This window comes from Emys orbicularis, chromosome 11, assembly GCF_028017835.1.
Source record: "Emys orbicularis isolate rEmyOrb1 chromosome 11, rEmyOrb1.hap1, whole genome shotgun sequence".
In the NCBI taxonomy this organism is placed as follows: Eukaryota; Metazoa; Chordata; order Testudines; family Emydidae; genus Emys; species Emys orbicularis.
Genome location: NC_088693.1, coordinates 31209154 through 31229846, shown reverse-complemented (window position 1 = coordinate 31229846; position 20693 = coordinate 31209154). Strand labels below are relative to the sequence as shown.

Sequence of the window (20693 nt, the reverse complement as noted above, 5' to 3'; positions counted from 1 at the left end):
TCCTTCTAAATGGAAAACCAACAGATTTAAGATGGATTCCAGTATCATGTGACATGTTCACATGTCCTGTGAGACTTCATTACTCACTGGCTGGCACCCACGTATATAGGAAGGCTTACAAGTAAACAGAGCCATTTACAACCAATTGTCCTGGTCAGTGGGAGCCATCAAGATTCTAAACCACCATTAATGGCCCACACTTTGCATAATTACAATAGGACTTCAGAGTAATACTTCATATTTCTAGCTTCAGATACAAGAATGATACATTCATACAAATAGGATTAATACACTCAGTAGATTATAAGCTTTGTAATGGTACCTTACAAGAGACCTTTTGCATAAAGCATAGTTCAGTTACATTATATTCATACTCATAAGCATATTTCCATAAACATATGGAGTGCAACGTCACAGCCCCATTCACTTCAATAAGATTACATAAATGCTCACAAATGTAAGTAAGAGCTCAACAGTCTGGCATTATATGAGGTGAAAGTAATTTGTAGAAAACGAAAAGTGACTCTCTGCTCAAAGATATTTTTAACTCAGCTATGTTTGAAAGACTTAAATATTTGCTAGTTTTTAAAGTGAAAAATATTAGTTTTAAAATAGGGTTTTTACTTTATCACTCGATGGATAAAAAGTTATGCTAGTTAACAAAGGGCAAAATTATCACTTGCCTTATCTGTCCTTGTCGAGACAGAAGAGTTATAAATTGTCTCCTTCCTCCCTTATGTGGACTGCTTGTATCACTGATCCAGTTGTGTGCACTGCGGAGGAGGAAGAGAACAAGTGCCTAGGAGATAGGAGCAATTTCTTAATTTAGATCAAAATGTTGTTTCTCACTAGAGTTGGTTGAAAAGTGGAAATAATTTTTTGTGAAAAAAAATCTGAAAACTTCACTTTTTTGTTCTACATATTTCCAATAGAAATGATTTTTCATTCATCAACATTCTTTGAACATTTTCAGCTAAAAAAAATTATTTTACATTGGCCGGGGGTGGGAGTGTCAACTTTCCTTCTTCCCCTTTTTCACTCTCTCTCTTTCGTCTCCCCTTCCCTTTTTCCATTTTGCCACTGAATAAGGGGAGTGGGAGCAGAAAGATTTAAAGGTGTGGGGGGGGGATAATTTTAAAAAAGCACTGACTTTTTTTTGCCTTTCCTTTGTTTAATTTTCATCAAAAAATGGGAAAACTAAAGTAAAGCCTTCATGAAAATTTCCAACGCCATTTTTTATAAGAAAAATTTGTTTAAAATTTTCAATCAGCTCTGTTTCTCACAAAGATGTGCTTGCGGAGGCACATAGGTTCATGCAACCTAGTATCAACTGTTTATTTGGGGAAGCCATTTTGTAAATATACCAAACTAATTTCAATACTAGTAAGAATTTTTTCTTTTTCCTTTTTCACACAGGTTAAAAGAGTAGAACAAGTTTCAAAAACTAACAAAGAACAAATGCTGCTGAAACAGCACCACCAGATCTGGTGGCAAGAGCATAAACGACTGAGTGAGAACAGGTAATAACTGGGGAATCTTAGAGATTATAAAAGAAATACTTCGATAGCAAAAATGTTGGTATAGACTGCTTGTTTGAAAGAAAAAGTAACTCCTCGCTTAACGTTGTAGTTATGTTCCTGAAAAATGCGACTTTAAGCGAAACGATGTTAAGCGAATCCAATTTCCCCATAAGAATTAATGTAAATAGGGGGGTTAGGTTCCAGGGAAATGTTTTTCACCAGACAAAAAACTATATATTATATAGATATACACACAGTATACGTTTTAAACAAACAATTTAATACTATTCACAGCTATGATGATTGTGAAGCTTGGCTGAGGTGGTGAAGTTAGAGGGTGGAAGAGGGAGGGATATTTCCCAGGGAATGCCTTGCTGCTAAATGATGAACTAGCACTCGGCTGAGCCCTCAAGGGTTAACACAGTGTTGTTAATGTAGCCTCTCACACAAGGTAGCATGAACACGAGAGAGGGGAGACAGCATAGCAGACAGAGACAGATACACACCTTGTGTGTGGGAGAGAGAAAGAGTTGCACACTGCCCCTTTAAGTAAGCTGACCCACTCTTAAGTGCATTGTCTTTTTAAGTGGATCAGGAAGTTGAGACAGTAGCTGCTGCCCCAAGCTCTCTCTGTCTTTCTCCATCCGTGTCCCCTCCCTGCTGTATATGGAGAAGGGGTAAGTGGGGTGCAGGAGCAGGGGGGAGGGGAACACCCTGACATTATCCCCCCCTTTCACCCCTGCACAGCAAGCAGGAGTCTCTGGGAGCAGCTCCAAGGCAGAGGGCAGGAGCAGCACATGGCAGTGGGGGGAGGGACAGCTGAGCTGCCGATTGATAGCCTGCTGGGCGGCTGCAGCACAGGGAACTTACGGGGATCTGATAGGGGGGCTGCCGGTCCACCCTGGTTACAAGCCCCCACCAGCTAGCTGCAATGGGCTGCTCTTCCTGCAAGCAGTGGACAAAGCAGGCGGCTGCCAAACGATGTTAGAAGGGAGCATTGCACAACTTTAAACGAGCATGTTCCCTAATTGATCCAACGTAACAACGAAACAACGTTAACCGGGACGACTTTAAGTGAGGAGTTACTGTAATCGAATAGCAGTAGGTGTAGAGTATTTGAAAAGAGTGGGAGATTGTAACTACCCACATCTAAACTGAGTTTACAGATAAGGAGAAGATAGGTAAAGACGGGGAGGGTGGGGTGTTCTGTCTCAGTCACATATTCACAGCCAATTATTTGGCTATCAATCAATATCTGAGCAGCCTAGAACCTATTGGAATATTGACAACTCCCCACCTCGGAGCCTCTAATGTTTAATTCTTTATAAATGGTCACATTCTGTCCTCAGATATGATATGCAACTCACTCCTATTTCAAAAAGAGTGGTATGGTCATTGCTTACATCTGAAGGCATGATTTGGCCCTAATTAATAATGGTGAATAAGCTTCTTGCTGCCACTGCACTGCTAATGTACTTCAGAAGATATTTCTTCATTTTGTTGAGGTAAAATACGGAAATACCATCAGGTTTTTCCTTGAAATTATATATTTGACTGCCTGCTAGGTTTTATTTTTTCCCCAAAGTGTTTAGATGACATGATGCCTGATTCTGCAAGCACTTTGTATACAAAACTCAAGTAGAAATGGGCCCTTAATGCTTTGAGGGTCTGCATTTATCACCACACTCCGCTGATCAGTAGCAGCACTCTTGTCCAAGGGATGGTAGCTTCCATAGCCAACCTCAGATCAGCTTTTAATCCTGCAAATCTCTTGTAGGAGAGTGTAATTCAAGGTGTCTTTTTCCCCCCACTCCTGTTGAATGCAAAGGAGACTTATTCTACTCTTCTCTTGTAGAGCAGCCTAAAGTTAAAGTATCCTACTGCTTTTGTAGAATACTTTCATTTTTGCCTAGCAAGGTCACTAGACCTTTGTGACTGAATGACTAGTAGAGGGTCTTATTGTGGATCATAGAGAATCAGTGGGAGGCCCCATGCCATCCTTATGGAGACATCATGCCTACTCTCCAATTTTGTGTCCCCAAGCCTTGCTCCTGTCACTCAGAAACAGTGCAGCCCCAGTGGAGTTGCAGTATCCGGGACCCCTCTGGATGGGGCTGCCTCCAGGGATTGCCATGACAGAGGGGAATCCAAAGGAAAGTGGTCTTTTCTTTGGAATAGGCATGGTGCCAGAGGGCCTGATATGTATCCTATATTCTGCTGACTTGCCTAGTCTCTGCCCCAGCCCACCTAGTTGCCTTCTATACAGAGTCTTCCCCCTATTCAATTATAACATTAATTGTGTGTAGGGCGGTGGTTGTTTTCTATTTTTGTTTATATGAGTAAGAAATTAAAGTTTTTGCATAAGTTTCAATTATACATTTCAGACATAAAGTGGAAGCAGAAATACAAACTTTCCTTGATGAAGGGAGCCTTGAATGTGAATTTCTTTTGGATATGTGGGACTTGGGTAAGAATTTTCACTTGATTTCTTGATTAATTTAAGTGGGGTTTTTAAAAACAAATGTATTCACCATTTTAGATAAACTACAGAACAATGTAGTAAATATTTGTCTTTTTTGAGAAAGCTTTATGTTTAACTGTCTATAGCACATAAGTTAACAAAGGAACGGGATACATATCAAACAAATACAGTAGATCCCATCTGGCAACTGAGAGAGGATTTGAAATACAGGCTGTCTGAAATGCAGTGCTACTCTTCACAGAAATCCTGCATGGAATATGAGTTCATTCCAATCAAGGTGTTAGAGCAGGTTGGTAACTTCACTTTTACAGTTCGTTGCTGTTTTGAATTTTATACTATTTTCTTTTGCTTATTATTTTTTTGAGGGAGAGAAAAAAAAGTTTCAAAGCCTTTTAAAAGAAGTGTGAAATGTAACCTTAAGATGCATATACTATCGGAAAATGTTGTCGCTATTAATTTTTAAGGCCATGATCAACAACCTCAGTGCACGTGATTATCCTCACACTTACACCAGTGTAAATCTGGATTAATTCTGGGGAAGTTACACTTGTGTAAAACTGGTGTATGGTAGAAGAAAATTAGGCTTTGCTTCTAAATGACAGTTTTGATATGAAGAATATTAGTCTTAACTGTTAATATTTCATAAAACTAGGTAGACTTTGTGAAGGAACAACAGAAAACAATTTTGGAATTACTTAATGAAGAAAAATTGGCTTTGGAACAAGAGCTTGAAGACTGTAAGATTAAAGTAAGAGAATGGTCACATTTCCAAATTAATTGAGTTACTCCACAACATAAAAAAATGTATTCGACCACTGATAACTGATTTTTTTTTCTTTCAGGTACTAATATACTCTTTTGAAGAGACAACTGGCCTTTTTCATGAAGTTCCTATACAGTTACTGGCCTTGGAATGTCCATACCCCGATTTGAAGTCTTCAGTCCTTAATGAATTCCATAAATTTGCAGATGAATATTGGTCTAAACTTCAAGAGATTGATCAACAGTTAAAAGTAATATCCAGGTAATAAAATCTGTTTTGATTCATTTTTTGAGGGCAGGATAACAAACTGTTCTGTGTTTTGTCATCTCCAGAGACTGTAGTTCCTTTTTGTAGGAGAATTATTTCTTTTGTTGAGTAGAATACATAGTTGACTCACTATCTAGTTCTATGGGATTAAATAGTCAATAACTATTTGCACAGCAGAGAGAACTGCAACTCTTTTCAAAAGAACTTGCCTGAAATAATAAGCAAAATTCTTTATGGATTAATGAACCAACAGTATGACGTATAGCAAATGTCATCTTCACAGGCTTTGTCCTTCTATGGATAGAAATTCCTTTGAACATTATTTTTGTATGGTAATTATTTCACATTAGGAAAAAACATTTGCACTTCCTTCCTTGGGGAAATCTAAAATATAAACACTCATGTGTGACAGCAGAGTCCTAATCTTTTCATGAAGTGCAGATCATTGCAGCAATAGATTACCATGAAGACATATTATAAAAGCTATTTATAGGTCTAGTTTGGAGCTATTTTAAAGGGACCATTAAAAAAAGAGAATCAGCTGCCCCCAAGAGGTAGGGCTTTAAGACTGTTTGTTTTTTGTTTTGTTTTGTGTTTGTATAGCACCTAGCTCAGTGGAGTACTGGTCCATGTCTAAAACTTGTACAGGCTACAGCAGTAAAAATAGTAACAACAAAAATGATGAGAATTGGTAACATTGGTATTGTATAACTCTTTTTAGAAATATTATTTTATTTTAGGGATAAACAAATGTTTAATTACAAGGCTATAATTTTGTTTCAAAATTCTGATAACTATAGAGTACTTTATAAAGGGTTTGTCTACATGAACTAGACTGTGGCAATCTGGTGTGCGAATCTACCCTGCACTAGCGTGCCATGCTCTAACTGTTCATGTGCACTCTGCTGATGCACATTAACAGTTCATTGGAGTGCTTTGAGCTAGTCCTGTTTCAGCAGGGTGCACGTAAACAGTTAGAGCATGGCAGGCTAGTGCTCACCCATACCCTAGCTTGCCATCGTCTGATGTGTAGAGAAGCCCTAAATTTACTCTCAGCTGAATTTGAGAACCCTGAAATAGAATTACAAAGTCTTAAAATTTAGTTAGCTGTTCCAAACATAGTTCAGAATTATGTGTGTTGCCCCTTTTTTCATATAAGTGTGGGGGTGTGTGCATCTTATATTTAGTTATTCACTAACTCCAAGGAAAAGGTAAAATCTCCCTGTCAGTGGATGGATGAAAGAGACTTATAAGAGGTAAAAGTCAGGCTCAGATGCTGAGGTAGCTGTTATTCCTTTTCTTGGTAGAGTTGGAATAGGTGAGTGTTTCATTTCTTGTTTAAGAAATGAAAAAATAAGTAAATATTACAGATAATGAAAACTACCAAACTGCATAGTTGAGGAAACAGCAAATTATGAAATTGAGGCTACTATTGGTAGGTAGCATTTTTAATTTGAGATGCTGGATTATGTAGTTTTATTAAATTAAATCCCCCTTTTTACTGCTGCTGGGACATATATTTTGTTACAGAAAATCCTGAAATATGCCACAATCAAACTGCTGAGTCTGTAAACACCTTTTTTACCTCAAGTTCTAAGGATACAGGCAAATGCCTAAATTATCTAAATAACTGAAAGAGGAATTGAGTATTAAACTACTTATTTGTATATTCAAAATGTGCGCACTGTGCAGTGTCCTTTCAAATGAATAAAATATCAGAGTATGTCAAGTAAATCTAGCCCTGCTGTATAGTTGGATGTGTCTGGTACAACAATCAGCAATCATATGGTTGACATGCTGGGGAAGTTGACATCTCATTCAGTGGTATTGTTGTAGTCTGTCTGTCTGCAGATTCAACAGCGCATCCAGTTTACATTGTCCTGGCTATTGTAAAGGATATCTGGGGATTATGAGTTGAAGAGGGTAACTTCCCTTATGAGTTGTTTATATTCTTTAGAGGATATAAAGCTAGGGATTAACTCTTGGTAAATCTGCTTCAGAGGAAGCAGCTGCCTGAGAGGAGTTATTATGTATAGGACAATTGCCATGTTTCAGTTCTGAAACCAAATAATGGTTATAGACACTTTTAGTGGAAGAAAGATGTGTATGAAAACAAGTGGCACATTTAAAATTTGGGCCATGTTTTCACCATGGTAAAAGTCTGACATCTCTTGGCATCTAGAGAGGTGTGGTATCTGTTTAAATATTATCTGTAGTGTACTCAAACTCTCACATATTTTAGATGATATATTGGATATTCACGAAAGCTAAACTAAAACTATATGTTCCAGGACATTCTGCCTGGCTATGTGCAACACCTCTAATGTATCTGAAGGGAAAAGTATGTATGAATCCCCAGGAGGCTGAATCACACTTTCTCTGACTGTCTATACGAAGCTGATGAACCTTGACATGGAGCTGCAGAACTGCAGTTGAAAGTCATAAGTGGATCAGGATGAACCACGAACTTCTTCCTGAAGGTCCTCCAGATCCCTTCTTGGAGACCTAAAGAACTTCTCCATTTCCCTTCTCATGAAGGTGGAGATCCATCAGTGAGAGTAACTCGTCATTGGAACAATTTGCCTAGAGACATGGTGGATTCTAGTCACTTGAAATATTGAAATCAAGACTGGATATTTTTCTGAGAGATTTATTTAGAGTTATGAAATTGATGGAGATGTTACTGGGTGTGGTTCTATGGCCTGCTATGTAGATGGTCAGACTAGATGATGATAATGTTCCCTTCTGACCATAGAATCTGAGAGTCATTTTATTTAAAATAAATAAAATTGGCAGGTCTTAAAATATTTCTTTACCAAGAATGAAGATGAATCTTTGTGGGGTTTTTTTCCTCTTGCATCCCATGCAAAATTGTCAGCTTTAGCACTATAAATAGTCAATTTAGTTAATTATAGTAGCCTACAAATGCAGGAAAATGTGAACAAGTACCTCTGGGAAGGTACAAAAAGCTTCCTTTATCTCCATCATATGATAGCTTATTGCTAGGGTTCAAATTGTTACCAAACATGATTACCAGCTGTCATGGTGGGAACACTTCGTGTCCATTAGAGCTGGGCAAACTAATTGTAGCAAAAAACTTTCTGATTAATTTAGCCCTTTTTACTCTTTGAATAATTACAAATACATTTGCAGAATTGCACATAATTTGCAAACACTGTAATAGAAACTCTTGTAGTCTCTAGTTTTGCAAAGTATTTACCTCAACTACAACATGAACTATTGGTCACTAAATTCAGATGGTACTGTTTCTACTCCCAGACTTAATGGCTAGAGTATTATAAGCAGGGGAGGTCACTTCCTGTAATATTCTTATGCAGATACTCAAATTTGTGTATGAATATGGATATTCATACCCAAAGTAGCCTCAAACATTCATGTGATGAAAAACAGTGTCTGAGAAAAAGTGAACAAAAAGATCAAGAACAAACGGCTATTCTGAAGGTTTGCAAACAATTGTTTTGTCTCGCTCTAGTGTTCTCCCTTAATGTACTATTGCAACCATGCTATAGTCATAACATAGTACAGGGGTCGGCAACGTTTGGCACACAGCTTGCCAGGGTAAGCACCCTGGCGGGCCGGGCCAGTGTATTTACCTGCTGACGTGGCAGGTTCAGCCGATCGCAGCCCCCACTGGCCGCAGTTCGCCGTCCCGGGCCAATGGGGGTGGCGGGAAGCCGCGGCCAGCACATCCCTTGCCCACGCCGCTTCCCTGTGCTTACCCTGGCGAGCCGCGTGCCAAACGTTGCCGACCCCTGACATAGTACATGTGCCCTAGCTAGCTTCATGCCTTCATGCCCCATGAATGTTGGACAAAATGCCCTCAGTTCCTTCTCAATCGCCTCCGCCTGAGAGGAGCATATTGTAGTGCCTTCTTCTAGCTAGATTCCCCTTTAAGGATAGCTTTAGTCTTCATTTATTGTTAGGCTTTTTTTGTCTTTAGTTTTCAGTAGCTTTTAGTTTTGATTGAGGAGATTTCTTTGTCAGATCTTCTCCCCCTCCCCCCCTTCCCCAAGGGAGCTCTTCCCCTTTGGGAGTTTTTATCCTCAGGGTATGCCTAAATGCATGAGATTTAAACATTGCTGGGATTCTACTATCACTCTCACTGTATCCTCACTGCTTAGAGGACACTCATGTCCCATGAGCATAAAATCTGTTTGGGGTTTAAGACTAGGTCTAGAAAAAATAGGGAGATTAAGATTAGGTTTCTGATGATGGAGCGCTCCCTTCAACCTGCCTCCGATATGGGCCCAGACACCCCACAATCACCCCTGTAAAGCTGTCCTCCAGTGAGCACAGTATGCTGTTGACCTCCTGAGTCTGCTCACCTGCTATATTTTTGCGGGACAGAACCACAGTGTACAACACCACGACTTTGGGAAAGAAGAGTTCCAGGTCTCCTCAAAGAAAAGTTGGTGCCAAGAAACCTAGGTCACCACAAAGACCTACTGTTCTGGAGACCTCGCATCCCACCAGGCTCCCTTGGAACTGAGGATTCTTCAGCTAAGTCCAGGATCTTCTGAGCCACATGGTACCCAGTATTCCTTAGTACCAAAGTCAGCTTCAGTACCTCCCTGATACTACCAAGGTATTAGTGATCCTAAGAATTCTGCTTCAAAGAGATTGGCACTGACTGTGGGTTCTCCTCCCACGTTACCTCAGGTATTCAATCTGCATTACAAGGTGATAGACCTGTACCAGAGAAGCAAAGGTCATCCTCAGTGCCGCTGCCTACCACCACAGAGCCTCGCTAGTTTTCAGCTCAGATCCACCCACCACCACAGGAGTTTAGATTCTCCAGAGACTTGTTTGTCTCAGATGAACCTGAGTACCTTCAACTAATGAGCACTGAAAGATTCTGTACGAGAACCTTGTACATCACCAATACCACAACTTTCTTCAGTACCGTCTAGCTCTCTGGTACTCATGAAAAGAGACAGACAACTTCCCTGATCACAACCCCTGTCCATGAAGAGGATACAAACCTCTGACTGCCAGATACTGGGATGCGATAATTGCCCTGTTGTGTTCATTCTCTCTGAAGCATCTGGCAAGGGCCACTGTCGGAAGACAGGATACTGAGCTAGATGGACCATTGGTCTGACCCAATATGGCCATTCTTATGTTCTTACTTACACAGTTCAGGGTAACTGCATGTGTATTTTTTTCTCTTCTGTGGTCCAGAAAAGGCACCTACTTTTAAGCTGCCAACTCTCACCTCTCTCTCCTTTCTGACAGGTTTTTCCAGGCTGCTCCGTTCCCTGCCTTTTCTGTCATTTCCAGCAAGCCAGACCACCTAAACAGACCAACATCTGTGCTTTGCTTTCTCTTCAGGGGCTATAAAGAGCATAATTGCCCACTGTTACAAGTTACCACACAGTCCTTTATAAGTAAGCATGTTTATTCTTATGGTGAAAGCATTACAGAGAAAACATATTCAAAAGAATTAAAGAACCTACACACATGCTAAAAAGCTTATCAAAGGTCACCCCAACTCCAGTCTCTGTCTCTGTCAGGTGTCAGGGTAAGGTTGGAAGGACTAAGAATGGGGGCCTTCCTCTTGGACATAAGGTTCTATCCATTTGCTGTATCAAAAAGAAGGCCATGAGTCAATTTAAAGACTGTCTGTTTATCCAAGAGACCTTTCTTTTTCTGGTCTCCAGAGAATCCAGTTTGAACCAGTTTATGTGAGCCTCTCCAGATGGCAGGACCTCTCGAGAGGTGTTACAACCTGAGTGAATCTGCCTAATCACCCCCTAACGTTCATAGTTCCTGGAGGGCTGTGGTCACCCTCCTGCATGGAATTACATACAATCCCTGGCCCACAATGATACATAAACTTACTATAGTAGGATCTCCCAAAGATATTACAGGAAATTTCCATATCTGTGACACCTTCTTCTGACTCTCAGGCCTGGTCTACACTAACCCCCAAATTCGAACTAAGGTACGCAACTTCAGCTACGTGAATAACGTAGCTGAAGTCGACATACCTTAGTTCGAACTTACCGCGGTTCAGACGCGGTCCACACGCGGCAGGCAGGCTCCCCGTCGACTCCGCGGTACTCCTCTCGCCGAGCTGGAGTACCGCAGTCGACGGCGAGCGCTTCCGGGATCGATTTATCGCATCCAGACCAGACGCGATAAATCGAACCCGGAAGTTCGATTGCCAGCTGTCGAACTACCGCGGTAGTGTAGACCTGGCCTCAGATTTCAGTATGAGGCTTGCTCGATTACCAAACCAGAGCTGCCTCTCTTGACATTTTTTTCTGAAAGAAATGCTTCAAGAAATGGGCTGCCTATCAGCAACAATTTTCCAGAGCACCCGGTTACGCCCATGGGGAGTGCCAGAGACAGCAGTCAGCAATCCCCTGTTCCTCCCAACCATCTTCCATCTCACAACGAGTCTTTTTGAGGAACAAGAACAAGGGCTGATGAGAACATGACTCCACAAACTAGCATATCTTCCTCCTCCTCATCTGATGAAGCTGTAATACCCCCTTGGCCCTCTAATGTGTATTGTTTTAAACAGTTCCAGGAGCTTATGAAGAGGATGACTAGCTCCAGATTCCCTTAGAGGAGGGTCGCAAGACTTAACATAAACTTTTGGACATTCTTCACACTGCAACCTCTGGTGAGGTGACCTTGTCTGAATGAGAATCTATTTGAACCTCCCAAAACAATCTGGCAGATGCCGACCACCTCCACCATGTAGAAGAGCAGACAAAAAGTATTATGGTCCAACTAAGGACTCTGAATTTTTGTTCACCCAACAATTTTTGTTCATTGATGCTGAGAATGAGCCTCTCAGGCCACACAATAAAAGCAACCCTATATGATAAGGACCAAAACCACATGGATCTCTTTGGTTTCAAGAGCTACTCTTCTACGACATTGCAATTTAGGATCAGCAACTACCAAGCTTTTGTGGCCAAGTATAATTGCACAAACTACAGCAAATGTAACTCTTTTGTTGAATATATCCCTCTCAGACTTTTTGGAAGCAATTTCAGGCAATTATTGTGGAGGGCCATTTACTAGTGAGGACTTTGATGCAGCGAACAGAGCAGCTCGCTCTGTTTTTACAGTGATTATCATGCATAGTGCCTCTTGGCCCCAGTCCTTAGGATTCCTGAGGGAAGTCCAGAACACACTGCGGGCCTTCCTTTTGAGAGGCTCAAGCTTTTCAGTGAGTCCTTGGATGAATCTTGCACACTGTCAAGGATTCAAGAACGACGCTCTGGTCCCTTGGTATCTATACACATGCAAATAAAAAGATTCAGAAGGTCAAAGATGGCTAAGATCCCTGTCCAATTCCTTGTCTAGCGTAGATCTTCAGAACTGCCTAAGAAGAGACTTAGGCTCCAGAAGAGAGAACCATCCACTACTTCTACTACTAGTAGTCATCTTTCCTAATGGATGCATAGACAATTTTGATGTATTGGTTGATGGTCAAAAACATTTTCACCTTCAGGATCTAAAGCTGTGCCTCCCAACCTTTATGGATTGTCTCTCCCATTTCTAAACCTCATGGGTGCAGATTACTTCCAACAGATGGGTATTGGAGGTTATAATATCAGGCTATTCCACCCATTACACCTTTATTCCTCCACCCAACCCCTCTTCCCTATTCCTTTTCAGTGACCCATGTTGTGAACATCGAGACAAGAAGTCCTCTCCTTTCTCCACATAAGAACCATAGACAGAGTTCCTGCCAAACACAGAGGGAAGAGGTTCTATTCCAGGTACTTTCTGGTTCCCCACAAAAAGGGTGGATGGAGGCCCATCTTGGATCTCAAATTGTTGAATGCTTTCTTCAAAACTCATGTTCAGAATGGTAATTATCACAGCTATAATTCCATCTCTAGATCCAAGACACTACTTCGTGGCCCTCTACCTACAAAATGTATACATTCATATCACAAAGCATCTATCTCACGAGATTTCTTTATATTGTGGTTGGCACTTTCAATATTGAGTGCTCCCTTTCAGAATCTCTGCCACCATCAGGGTCTTTATGAAGATTCTGGAGATAGTGGCCACTCAGTTACATTAGTCAGGAATAATGATCTTCCCTTACTTCAGTGATTGGCTCCTCAAGGGCTGCTTGTACAATGAAGTTGTTTCCATGGTAAGGGAAGCTATTGTATTAAACAGTACCATGCTTTTTGGTTGGGTTTTTTTAATGGTTATAGGTAGCACATTTGGGTGTTCATTGGTAGAGATGATAAAAAGGGATTTTATCAGGAAACCTAATCTAATATGGATATATTTTAGCATCGTGGATCGTAGAAGCCCATTTGTCTGTTTTGCCGAAACTACCCTGACATTCCTGACTGGCTAAAAATTGCTTAATTTTGTTTTTATCATTCAGGTGAGTATATCTTGAACACATAAACTTCTCTGTGTTGCAGATTAGCTGAGTTACTGCTTCTTCTTCGAGTGATTGTTCATGTGTATTCCACAATAGGTGTGCATGCATGCCACGTGCACTGGTGCCAGAAGTTTTTCCTAGCAGTACCCATAGGGGAGCACCCTAGAGATTCCTGGAGTGGCGCCTCCATGACACGGTATAGGGGGTGCTGCACGCTCCCCCCACCCTCAGTTCCTTCTGGCCGCCAGTGAAGGTGCTTCGGAACTGCTCTGCTCCAGCTTTGCTGGAGCTTGTCCCCAAAACTGCTTGTTTGTTCAGTGTATGGTACCTGTAGTTAGTTAGTTGTTTAGTTAGTTTAGTTTAGCTAGAGCGCCCGGGCTGGGGCATGCCCCGTGCCCCGGGTTTTAAGTTGTGCGACACTTGTAGGCGATCTATGCCAGTGAGTTATCCGCACACAGACTGTTTACGCTGTTTGGGGGAACTCATCTCAGCGATCGCTGCAAGATTTGCAAGTCGTTTAAGCCTCGGACCAAGAGAGAAAGGGACATTAGGCTCTGGGCTATTTTGTTGGAGTTGGCGCTGACCCTGGCTCCGGCATACCACCCTGAGTCGTCACCAGGCACCGCGGTGTTGATGCGCGATCGACTAGTTGGCACCGCTCCCCGTCCATGGGGCATGCCAAGAAGGCTAGGAAGAGGCCTTCTTCGCCACGGCACCAGAATAAAGCTGGGACAGAGACTAGACCCATGTTGGGCAGTCCTTGATCCCCACCGGCCTCTAGGCCTCTGCGGAGTAGCCCGGCCCATTTGGAGCAGGCCTCCCCAGATGTCTGGATGCCCTCCACAGCGGAGGCCCCGCAGGCGGCCCGGGATGTTATGTCCATGCCGGTACCAGGAGCACCGCCGATATTGGCCCCACACTCCAGATGCAAGCCGCCGCTGGATCTCCGCAGTCACCCCCGGCTTGGTACTAGTCTCGGTCAAGGGAACGTTCCTGACGCCGTTCGCTGCCCAGCGACTGTTCAGGGCAAGGCCCACATGGATCGCCCTCGATCTGTCTGGTTGGGTTCCATCTGACCGAGACTCTTGGCACCGCTCCGCCTTGAGGAGCATACACCAATGGGATGAGGCATCTGACGCCAAAGGTCCTCGTCTCGGAGGGGCTATCGCAGCCGGTCACGTCATGAACGTCGACGTCGTTCCCGTTCGTCGTCCTGCTCCAGGACCCCACCATAGCACCGCCTCCGCAGCCCCAGGGGTTGATCGCCAGTGTCTCGCTGTCGCGGGTCCGCTCGCCGGAGCAGATCGCGGAGCAGCTGTTACCAACGGTACTGGTCCTCCACTTCGGGATCGTGGTCCTGTGGTCGGCATCGCTCCTGGTGCCACCACTCCTCCCGGTCCAGGGACAATGGCAGGGGTAGTCGTCCATCGATGGGCCGGGCCAGGCCAGCCAGGCCGAACAGCCGGCTCCGCCGGTGCCACAGCAGGTGCAGTGGCACCGGGCCCCATGGCTGGCCCAATGGTACCAGTGGGCACCGTGGCCCCCAACGCAGCCCCTGGCGGGGGCTCGCTCGGTGGCCGGAGCCTCAGAAGGACCATCGGCCTCTCTTTCTAGACTTCCGAGGAAGGAGTTGGTGAGACATACATCCTCGGCACCGTGCCTGGAGACCGACCAGGTGATGGACCCTCCGGTGCCGGTGGACACACAAAGTACCGCGCCAGCCTCCTCACCCTCCCCGGATGAGGCGATTACGGCCCCGCCTCCCTCTGTCCCGCAGGAGGACTTTAGGGCCCACCAAGCACTCTTAAAAAGGGTGGCATTAAGCCTCCACCTCCAAGCAGAGGAGATGGAGGAGCCCTCGGACTCCCTGTTTAATGTACTGTCCTCCTTGAAACCGGGCCAGATGGCCTTGCCTCTCCACGAAGGGGTGGCGAAAATTTCAAATGCCCTGTGGCAAACCCTGGCCTCATTGGCCCCCATCTCTAAGAGAGCGGAACGCAAGTATTTTGTACCCGACAAGGGGCATGAATACTTATACACCCACCCTGCTCCTAACTCCCTGGTGGTCGAGTCGGTCGGTCAACCACAGGGAATGGCAGGACCAACCAGGACCCTGAAAAATAAAGATTCAAGGAGACTGGACTCATTTGGAAGAAAAATTTATTTGTCCTCGAGCTTCCAGTTACGGGTGGCGAACCACCAGGCTCTCCTGGGCCGGTATGAGTTCAATCTGTGGGGCTCCCTGCCCAAGTTCGAGGACTCTCTTCAGGAGTGCGACAGGAAGGAGTTCAAAGCACTGGTGGAGGAGGGCACAGCGGCTGCCAGGGCAACCCTGCAGGCATCTTCGGATGCAGCGAACGCGGCCGCATGGTCCATGGCCGCCACGGTGTCCATGAGAAGGCGTCATGGCTCCTGCTATCTGGGCTGTCCAGCGAGGCACAGACCTCCCTGAAGGACCTTCCTTTTGACAGCAAAGCTCTGTTTGCGGAATGAACGGATACAAAGCTGCATGGCCTGAAAGACTCCCGCACGACTCTGGGTCTCTATGTTCCGGCTTCGGCTAACCCTAAGTTCAAGCCGCAGCAGACTCCCGCTCAGGCCACCCATTCAAAATACGAGACTGCTTATAAGAAGTTGCGGGACTATAAGAGGCGCCCACAGAGGCAGTCTCAGCCTGCCCTGCAGCCTGGGTCCTCCAAGGGCAAGCAAGCAGGGAAAAGGCGGTTTTGATGGGACGCCCAGGGGCGCCCTGCCAGTTCTCATCAGGAATCCACCCTCAATAAAGCTTCCTTTCTCCAGTCGGTTGTGTGCTTTCCTCACGGAGTGGTTACGGCTGACCTCGGACCAATGGGTCTTCAACACCAACTCCCGGGGCTACACCCTCCAGTTTACTTCCTCCCTGCCCAACCACCCCCTGCCCCCATCCCTCCTAGGGGACCCCTCTCACGAGGCTCTGCTCAAGCAGGAGGTGGGGCAGCTCCTGGGTCTAGGGCAGTAGGAGTGGTACCGGGGTAGTTCAAAGGCAAGGGGTACTACTCCCGCCATTTCCTTATCCCGAAGGCCAAAGTGGGGCTCAAGCCCATCTTGGACCTGCAAGGCCTGAACCAGTACACGGTGAAGCTCAAGTTCCGCATAGTCTCCCTAGCCTCAATCATCCCCTCCCTGGATCCCAGGGACTGGTATGCCACCCTCGATCTGCAGGATGTGTACTTCCACATTCATATATTCGAGGGGCACAGACACTTCCTCCGTTTTCATGGTGGGGCAGGAACACGACCAATTTACGGTCCTCCTGTTTGGCCTGTCCACTGCCCCCAGGGTATTCACGAAATGTATGTCGGTGGTGGCGGCCTACCTCAGGCGCTAGTGGGGGTCCAGATCTTCCCCTATCTAGATGACTGGTTGGTCAAAGGCAGCTCCCGGTCGCAGGTGCGGGATCACGTGGTGCTCCTTCTGTCCACGTGCACCACTTTGGGCCTGTTGGTAAACAACACCGAGTCCATGTTAGTCCCGGTACAATGCATAGAGTTTATTGAGGCAGTCCTGGACGCCTCGAGACCCTGAAGGCGCTCATCGACACGATCACAAGGTTTCCGGTGACAACAGCCAGAGCGTGCCTCCAGCTCTTGGGTCACATGTCGGACGTATGTGGTCCGTCACGCCAGACTCAGGATGAGGTCCCTCCAGCTCTGGTTGGCCTCGGAGTTCTCCCAGGTCAGGGACAGGATGGACAAAGTCCTCACAGTGCCTGAGCCAGTGATCACCTCCCTATGGTGGTGGTCCTCCCTGAGAAACATGCTTCAAAGGGTCCCATTCAGGGGCAGGGCCCCGTCACTGGAACTGGTGTCTGATGCGTCGGACCTGGGATGGGGGGCCCATGTGGGGAATGTTCAGACCCAAGGTCTGTGGTTTATCTGACCCTCCACATAAACGTCAAGGAGCTCAGGGCGGTATGGCTGGCGTACATGGCCTTCCGCTTGCACCTGGAGGGCCGGGTGGCCAGGGTCCTCACGGACAACACAGCCTCGATGTTCTACATCAACAGGCAAGGCGGGGCCCGATCCTGTGCCGCGAAACCCTCAGACTGTGGGACTTTTGTATAGCCCACGACATCTGTCTACAGGCCTTCCATCTGCCGGGCGCCCGGAACGCGCGGGAGGATCGCTTGAGCAGGGACTTCTCTCAGCACTGCTCCAGGGCAGGCTGGGACGGGGCGCTATCTCCAATGCCTTCCTCCTGTCCTGGTCAGGCCAGTTTCTCTATGCCTTTCCCCCGTTCCCGCTGATTGGCCAGGTCCTGGAAAAGATAAAGACGGACAAGACCCGGGTTCTTCTGATTGCCCTGGCATGGCCCAGGCAGCATTGGTACAGGACCCTCACGGGCCTGGCGGTCGCCCTGCCATGGCCATTGCCGTCCCGCCCGGACCTGCTCTCCCAGGACCAGGGCCGCTTCCTCCACCCCAACCTAGCGGCACTCAACCTCACGGCGTGATTGTCTCTCAGAACGGGGAGGACGCCAGGTTCGGCAGGGCCGTTCTCCGTCCCGAGAGTTTGTGAACTCCTTCCCACCTCCAATAGATATAGCTTGGAATTACCTATTGTGGAATACACATGAGCAATCACTCAAAGAAGAAAAGACAGTTACCTTTTCCGTAACTGGTGTTCTTCGAGATGTGTTGCTCATGTCTATTCCACATCCCGCCCTCCTTCCCCTCTGTCAGAGTTGTCTGGCAAGAAGGAACTGAGGGTGGGGGAAGCGCGCAGCGCCCCTTAAACCGCGCCATGGAGGTGCCACTCCAGGGGTCGCTAGGGCGCTCCCCTAAGGGTACTGCTAGGGGAAAAACTTCCGGCACCGGTGCACGTGGCGAGCACGCACACCTATTGTGGAATAGACATGAGCAACACATCTCGAAGAACACCAGTTATGGAAAAGGTAACTGTCTTTTCTCTCCCCGTTTCCCCCCCTCTGAGTTACTTTATAGGCTCCTGCTGGGTCACCTGCTTCTTTTTTCTCCTCCTGGTAATTTTCCTTTACTCTCAAACCCCGCTCCCTTCAGACAAGAAGAGGAAGTGTCTTCTTCCAGCTAAAGCAAACCCATTGTCCCAAGGTGTTTTACTTTGAATAAATGATCATTGAGAGGTGATCACACACCATTGTTTCTGACTGGAAGAGACATGGCACAACCCTACTAACTCATGGTGGATCCACATACATATAGGCTTTCCATAACACAGTAATTTCATAAAATAATCCACAATTCAGAAGTGGTACACACATAACCCCCAATTCATCCCAACGCTATAATACAAAATTCTAATTACAGCCTTATACTTTCCTGACCACACAGAACAAACCACAAACTTAGTCTGAGCACATATCTCAACATTGAATATTTGCTTATGTTGTTCAGATTGTACTAAATAGCATATTATATAAACTAATTGTGGCCCAACCCAGCAAAGCATTTTAGGAATATGGGTAATCCTATGGTCATCCAAAGTCAATGGGATGCTCACTGTCAAACTGGGGGACATATGAAGTAGGGTCTCTCGGGTCTGTTCTTGGTTTGGCACTAGACAATATTTTCATTAATGTCTTGGATAATGGAGTGGAAGATGTGTTTATAAAATCTGCGGATGATACCAACCTGGGAGGAGTATGGTGCACTTTGGAGGACAAGATCAGAATTCATAAGGACCTTGATAAATTGGAGAATTGGTCTAAAATCAACGTGAAATACAATAGACAAGTGCAAAGTACTACACAAATACAAAATGGGGAATAACTGGCTAGGTGGTAGCACTGCAGAAAAGGATCTAGAGATTATAGTTAAGGCTACAATTTTGGCACAGGCATTTTTATTAAAAGTCACAGACAGGACATGGGTAATTAACAATAAATCACAGAATGAAGCCCAGAGCCCCACTGCCCAGGGCTGAATTTATTGGAATTTTGTACAAGTCACAGAGGTCTTTGTAAAATCATGGAATCCATGACCTCTGTGACAGAGTTGTAGCCTTAATTATTGTGGATCACAAACTGAATATGACCCAACAATTTGATGTAGTTACAAAAAAGACAAATATCATTCTGGGATGTATTAATAGGAATCATATGTAAGACATGGAAGGTAATTATTCCATTCTATTTGGCACTGAGAAGGCCTCATCTGGAATACTGTGTCCAGTTTTGGGTGCCATACTTCAAGAAAGATGTGGATAAATTGGAGAGTCCAGAGGAGAGGAACAAAAATGACAAAAGGTTTAGAAAACCTGACCTATGAGGAAAGGTTGAAAGAATTGGACATGTTTAGTCTAGAGAAGAGAAGGCTTAGGGGGGAACCTGATAAGTCTTCAAATACGTTAAGCACTGTTATAAAAAGGATCGTGATCAATTGTTCTCCTTGGCCATAAAGGATAGGACACAGTAGCGTAGCTAGGGGGGGAAGTATTTTGCTTAGTTTGCAGCAAGGGGGGCTTAGGTTAGACGTTAAGAAAAACTTCCTAATTATAAGAATAGTTTAACTGGAACAGGTTATCTAGGGAGGTTTTAGAATCCCTGTCATTGGAGGTTTATAAGAACAGATTAGACAAACATCTGTTAGGGATGATCTATGTCAGTGGTTCTCAAACTTTTGTATTGGTGACCCCTTTCACACAGCAAGCCTCTGAGTGCGACCCCCACCCTTATATATTAAAAACACTTTTAACAGTATTCTAAATGCTGTAGGCGAAGCCGGTCTTGGTGGTGGAGGCTGACATCTCGCAACCCCCACATAACCTCGTGACCCCTGAGAGGTCATGACCCCCAGTTAGAGCCCCTTGTCTATATATACTTGGTCCTGCCTCAGTGCAGGGGGCTGGACTAGATGACCTTTCATGGTCCCTTCTCAGCGTACATTTCCATGATTTTTATGTACTTGAAGTATGTTGTATTGTACTTCATCTTTTATATTATCCGGAGGAGGATGAAGATAGCACTCCTTTATATCATTGTTTATATTAGGGTTTGTCTATGTGATGCTTTAGTTTGTATTATAAGGATGTAAATTTTAGTCCATACTAGCACATTGCACACTAACTGGTCTGTGCAGATCCTGCTGGCACATCTAAAAGTTCCCTAGTACATGTTAATTGTTTGAAATGGGAGTCCATTAATGTGTACTAGGGAACTTTTAGTGCCTGCCAGCAGGGTCCACACAGGCCAATTAGCGTGCAATACTAGCGTGCTTGTGTGGACTAAAATGTACACCCCTCAGGTGCAGACAAA

At 44.9% G+C, this 20693-nt stretch overlaps 1 protein-coding gene across 1 annotated transcript in view; it reads left to right on the top strand.

The window, feature by feature from the left end:
- Positions 1-20693, top strand: part of CCDC148 (coiled-coil domain containing 148) — a 106467-nt gene that overhangs the window by 22524 nt on the left and 63250 nt on the right. The window contains exons 4-8 of the mRNA XM_065413685.1: positions 1417-1520; positions 3905-3987; positions 4128-4291; positions 4655-4750; positions 4845-5026. Of these exons, the coding sequence (XP_065269757.1) occupies positions 1417-1520; positions 3905-3987; positions 4128-4291; positions 4655-4750; positions 4845-5026 (629 nt within the window). The remainder of the gene's footprint in view (positions 1-1416; positions 1521-3904; positions 3988-4127; positions 4292-4654; positions 4751-4844; positions 5027-20693) is intronic.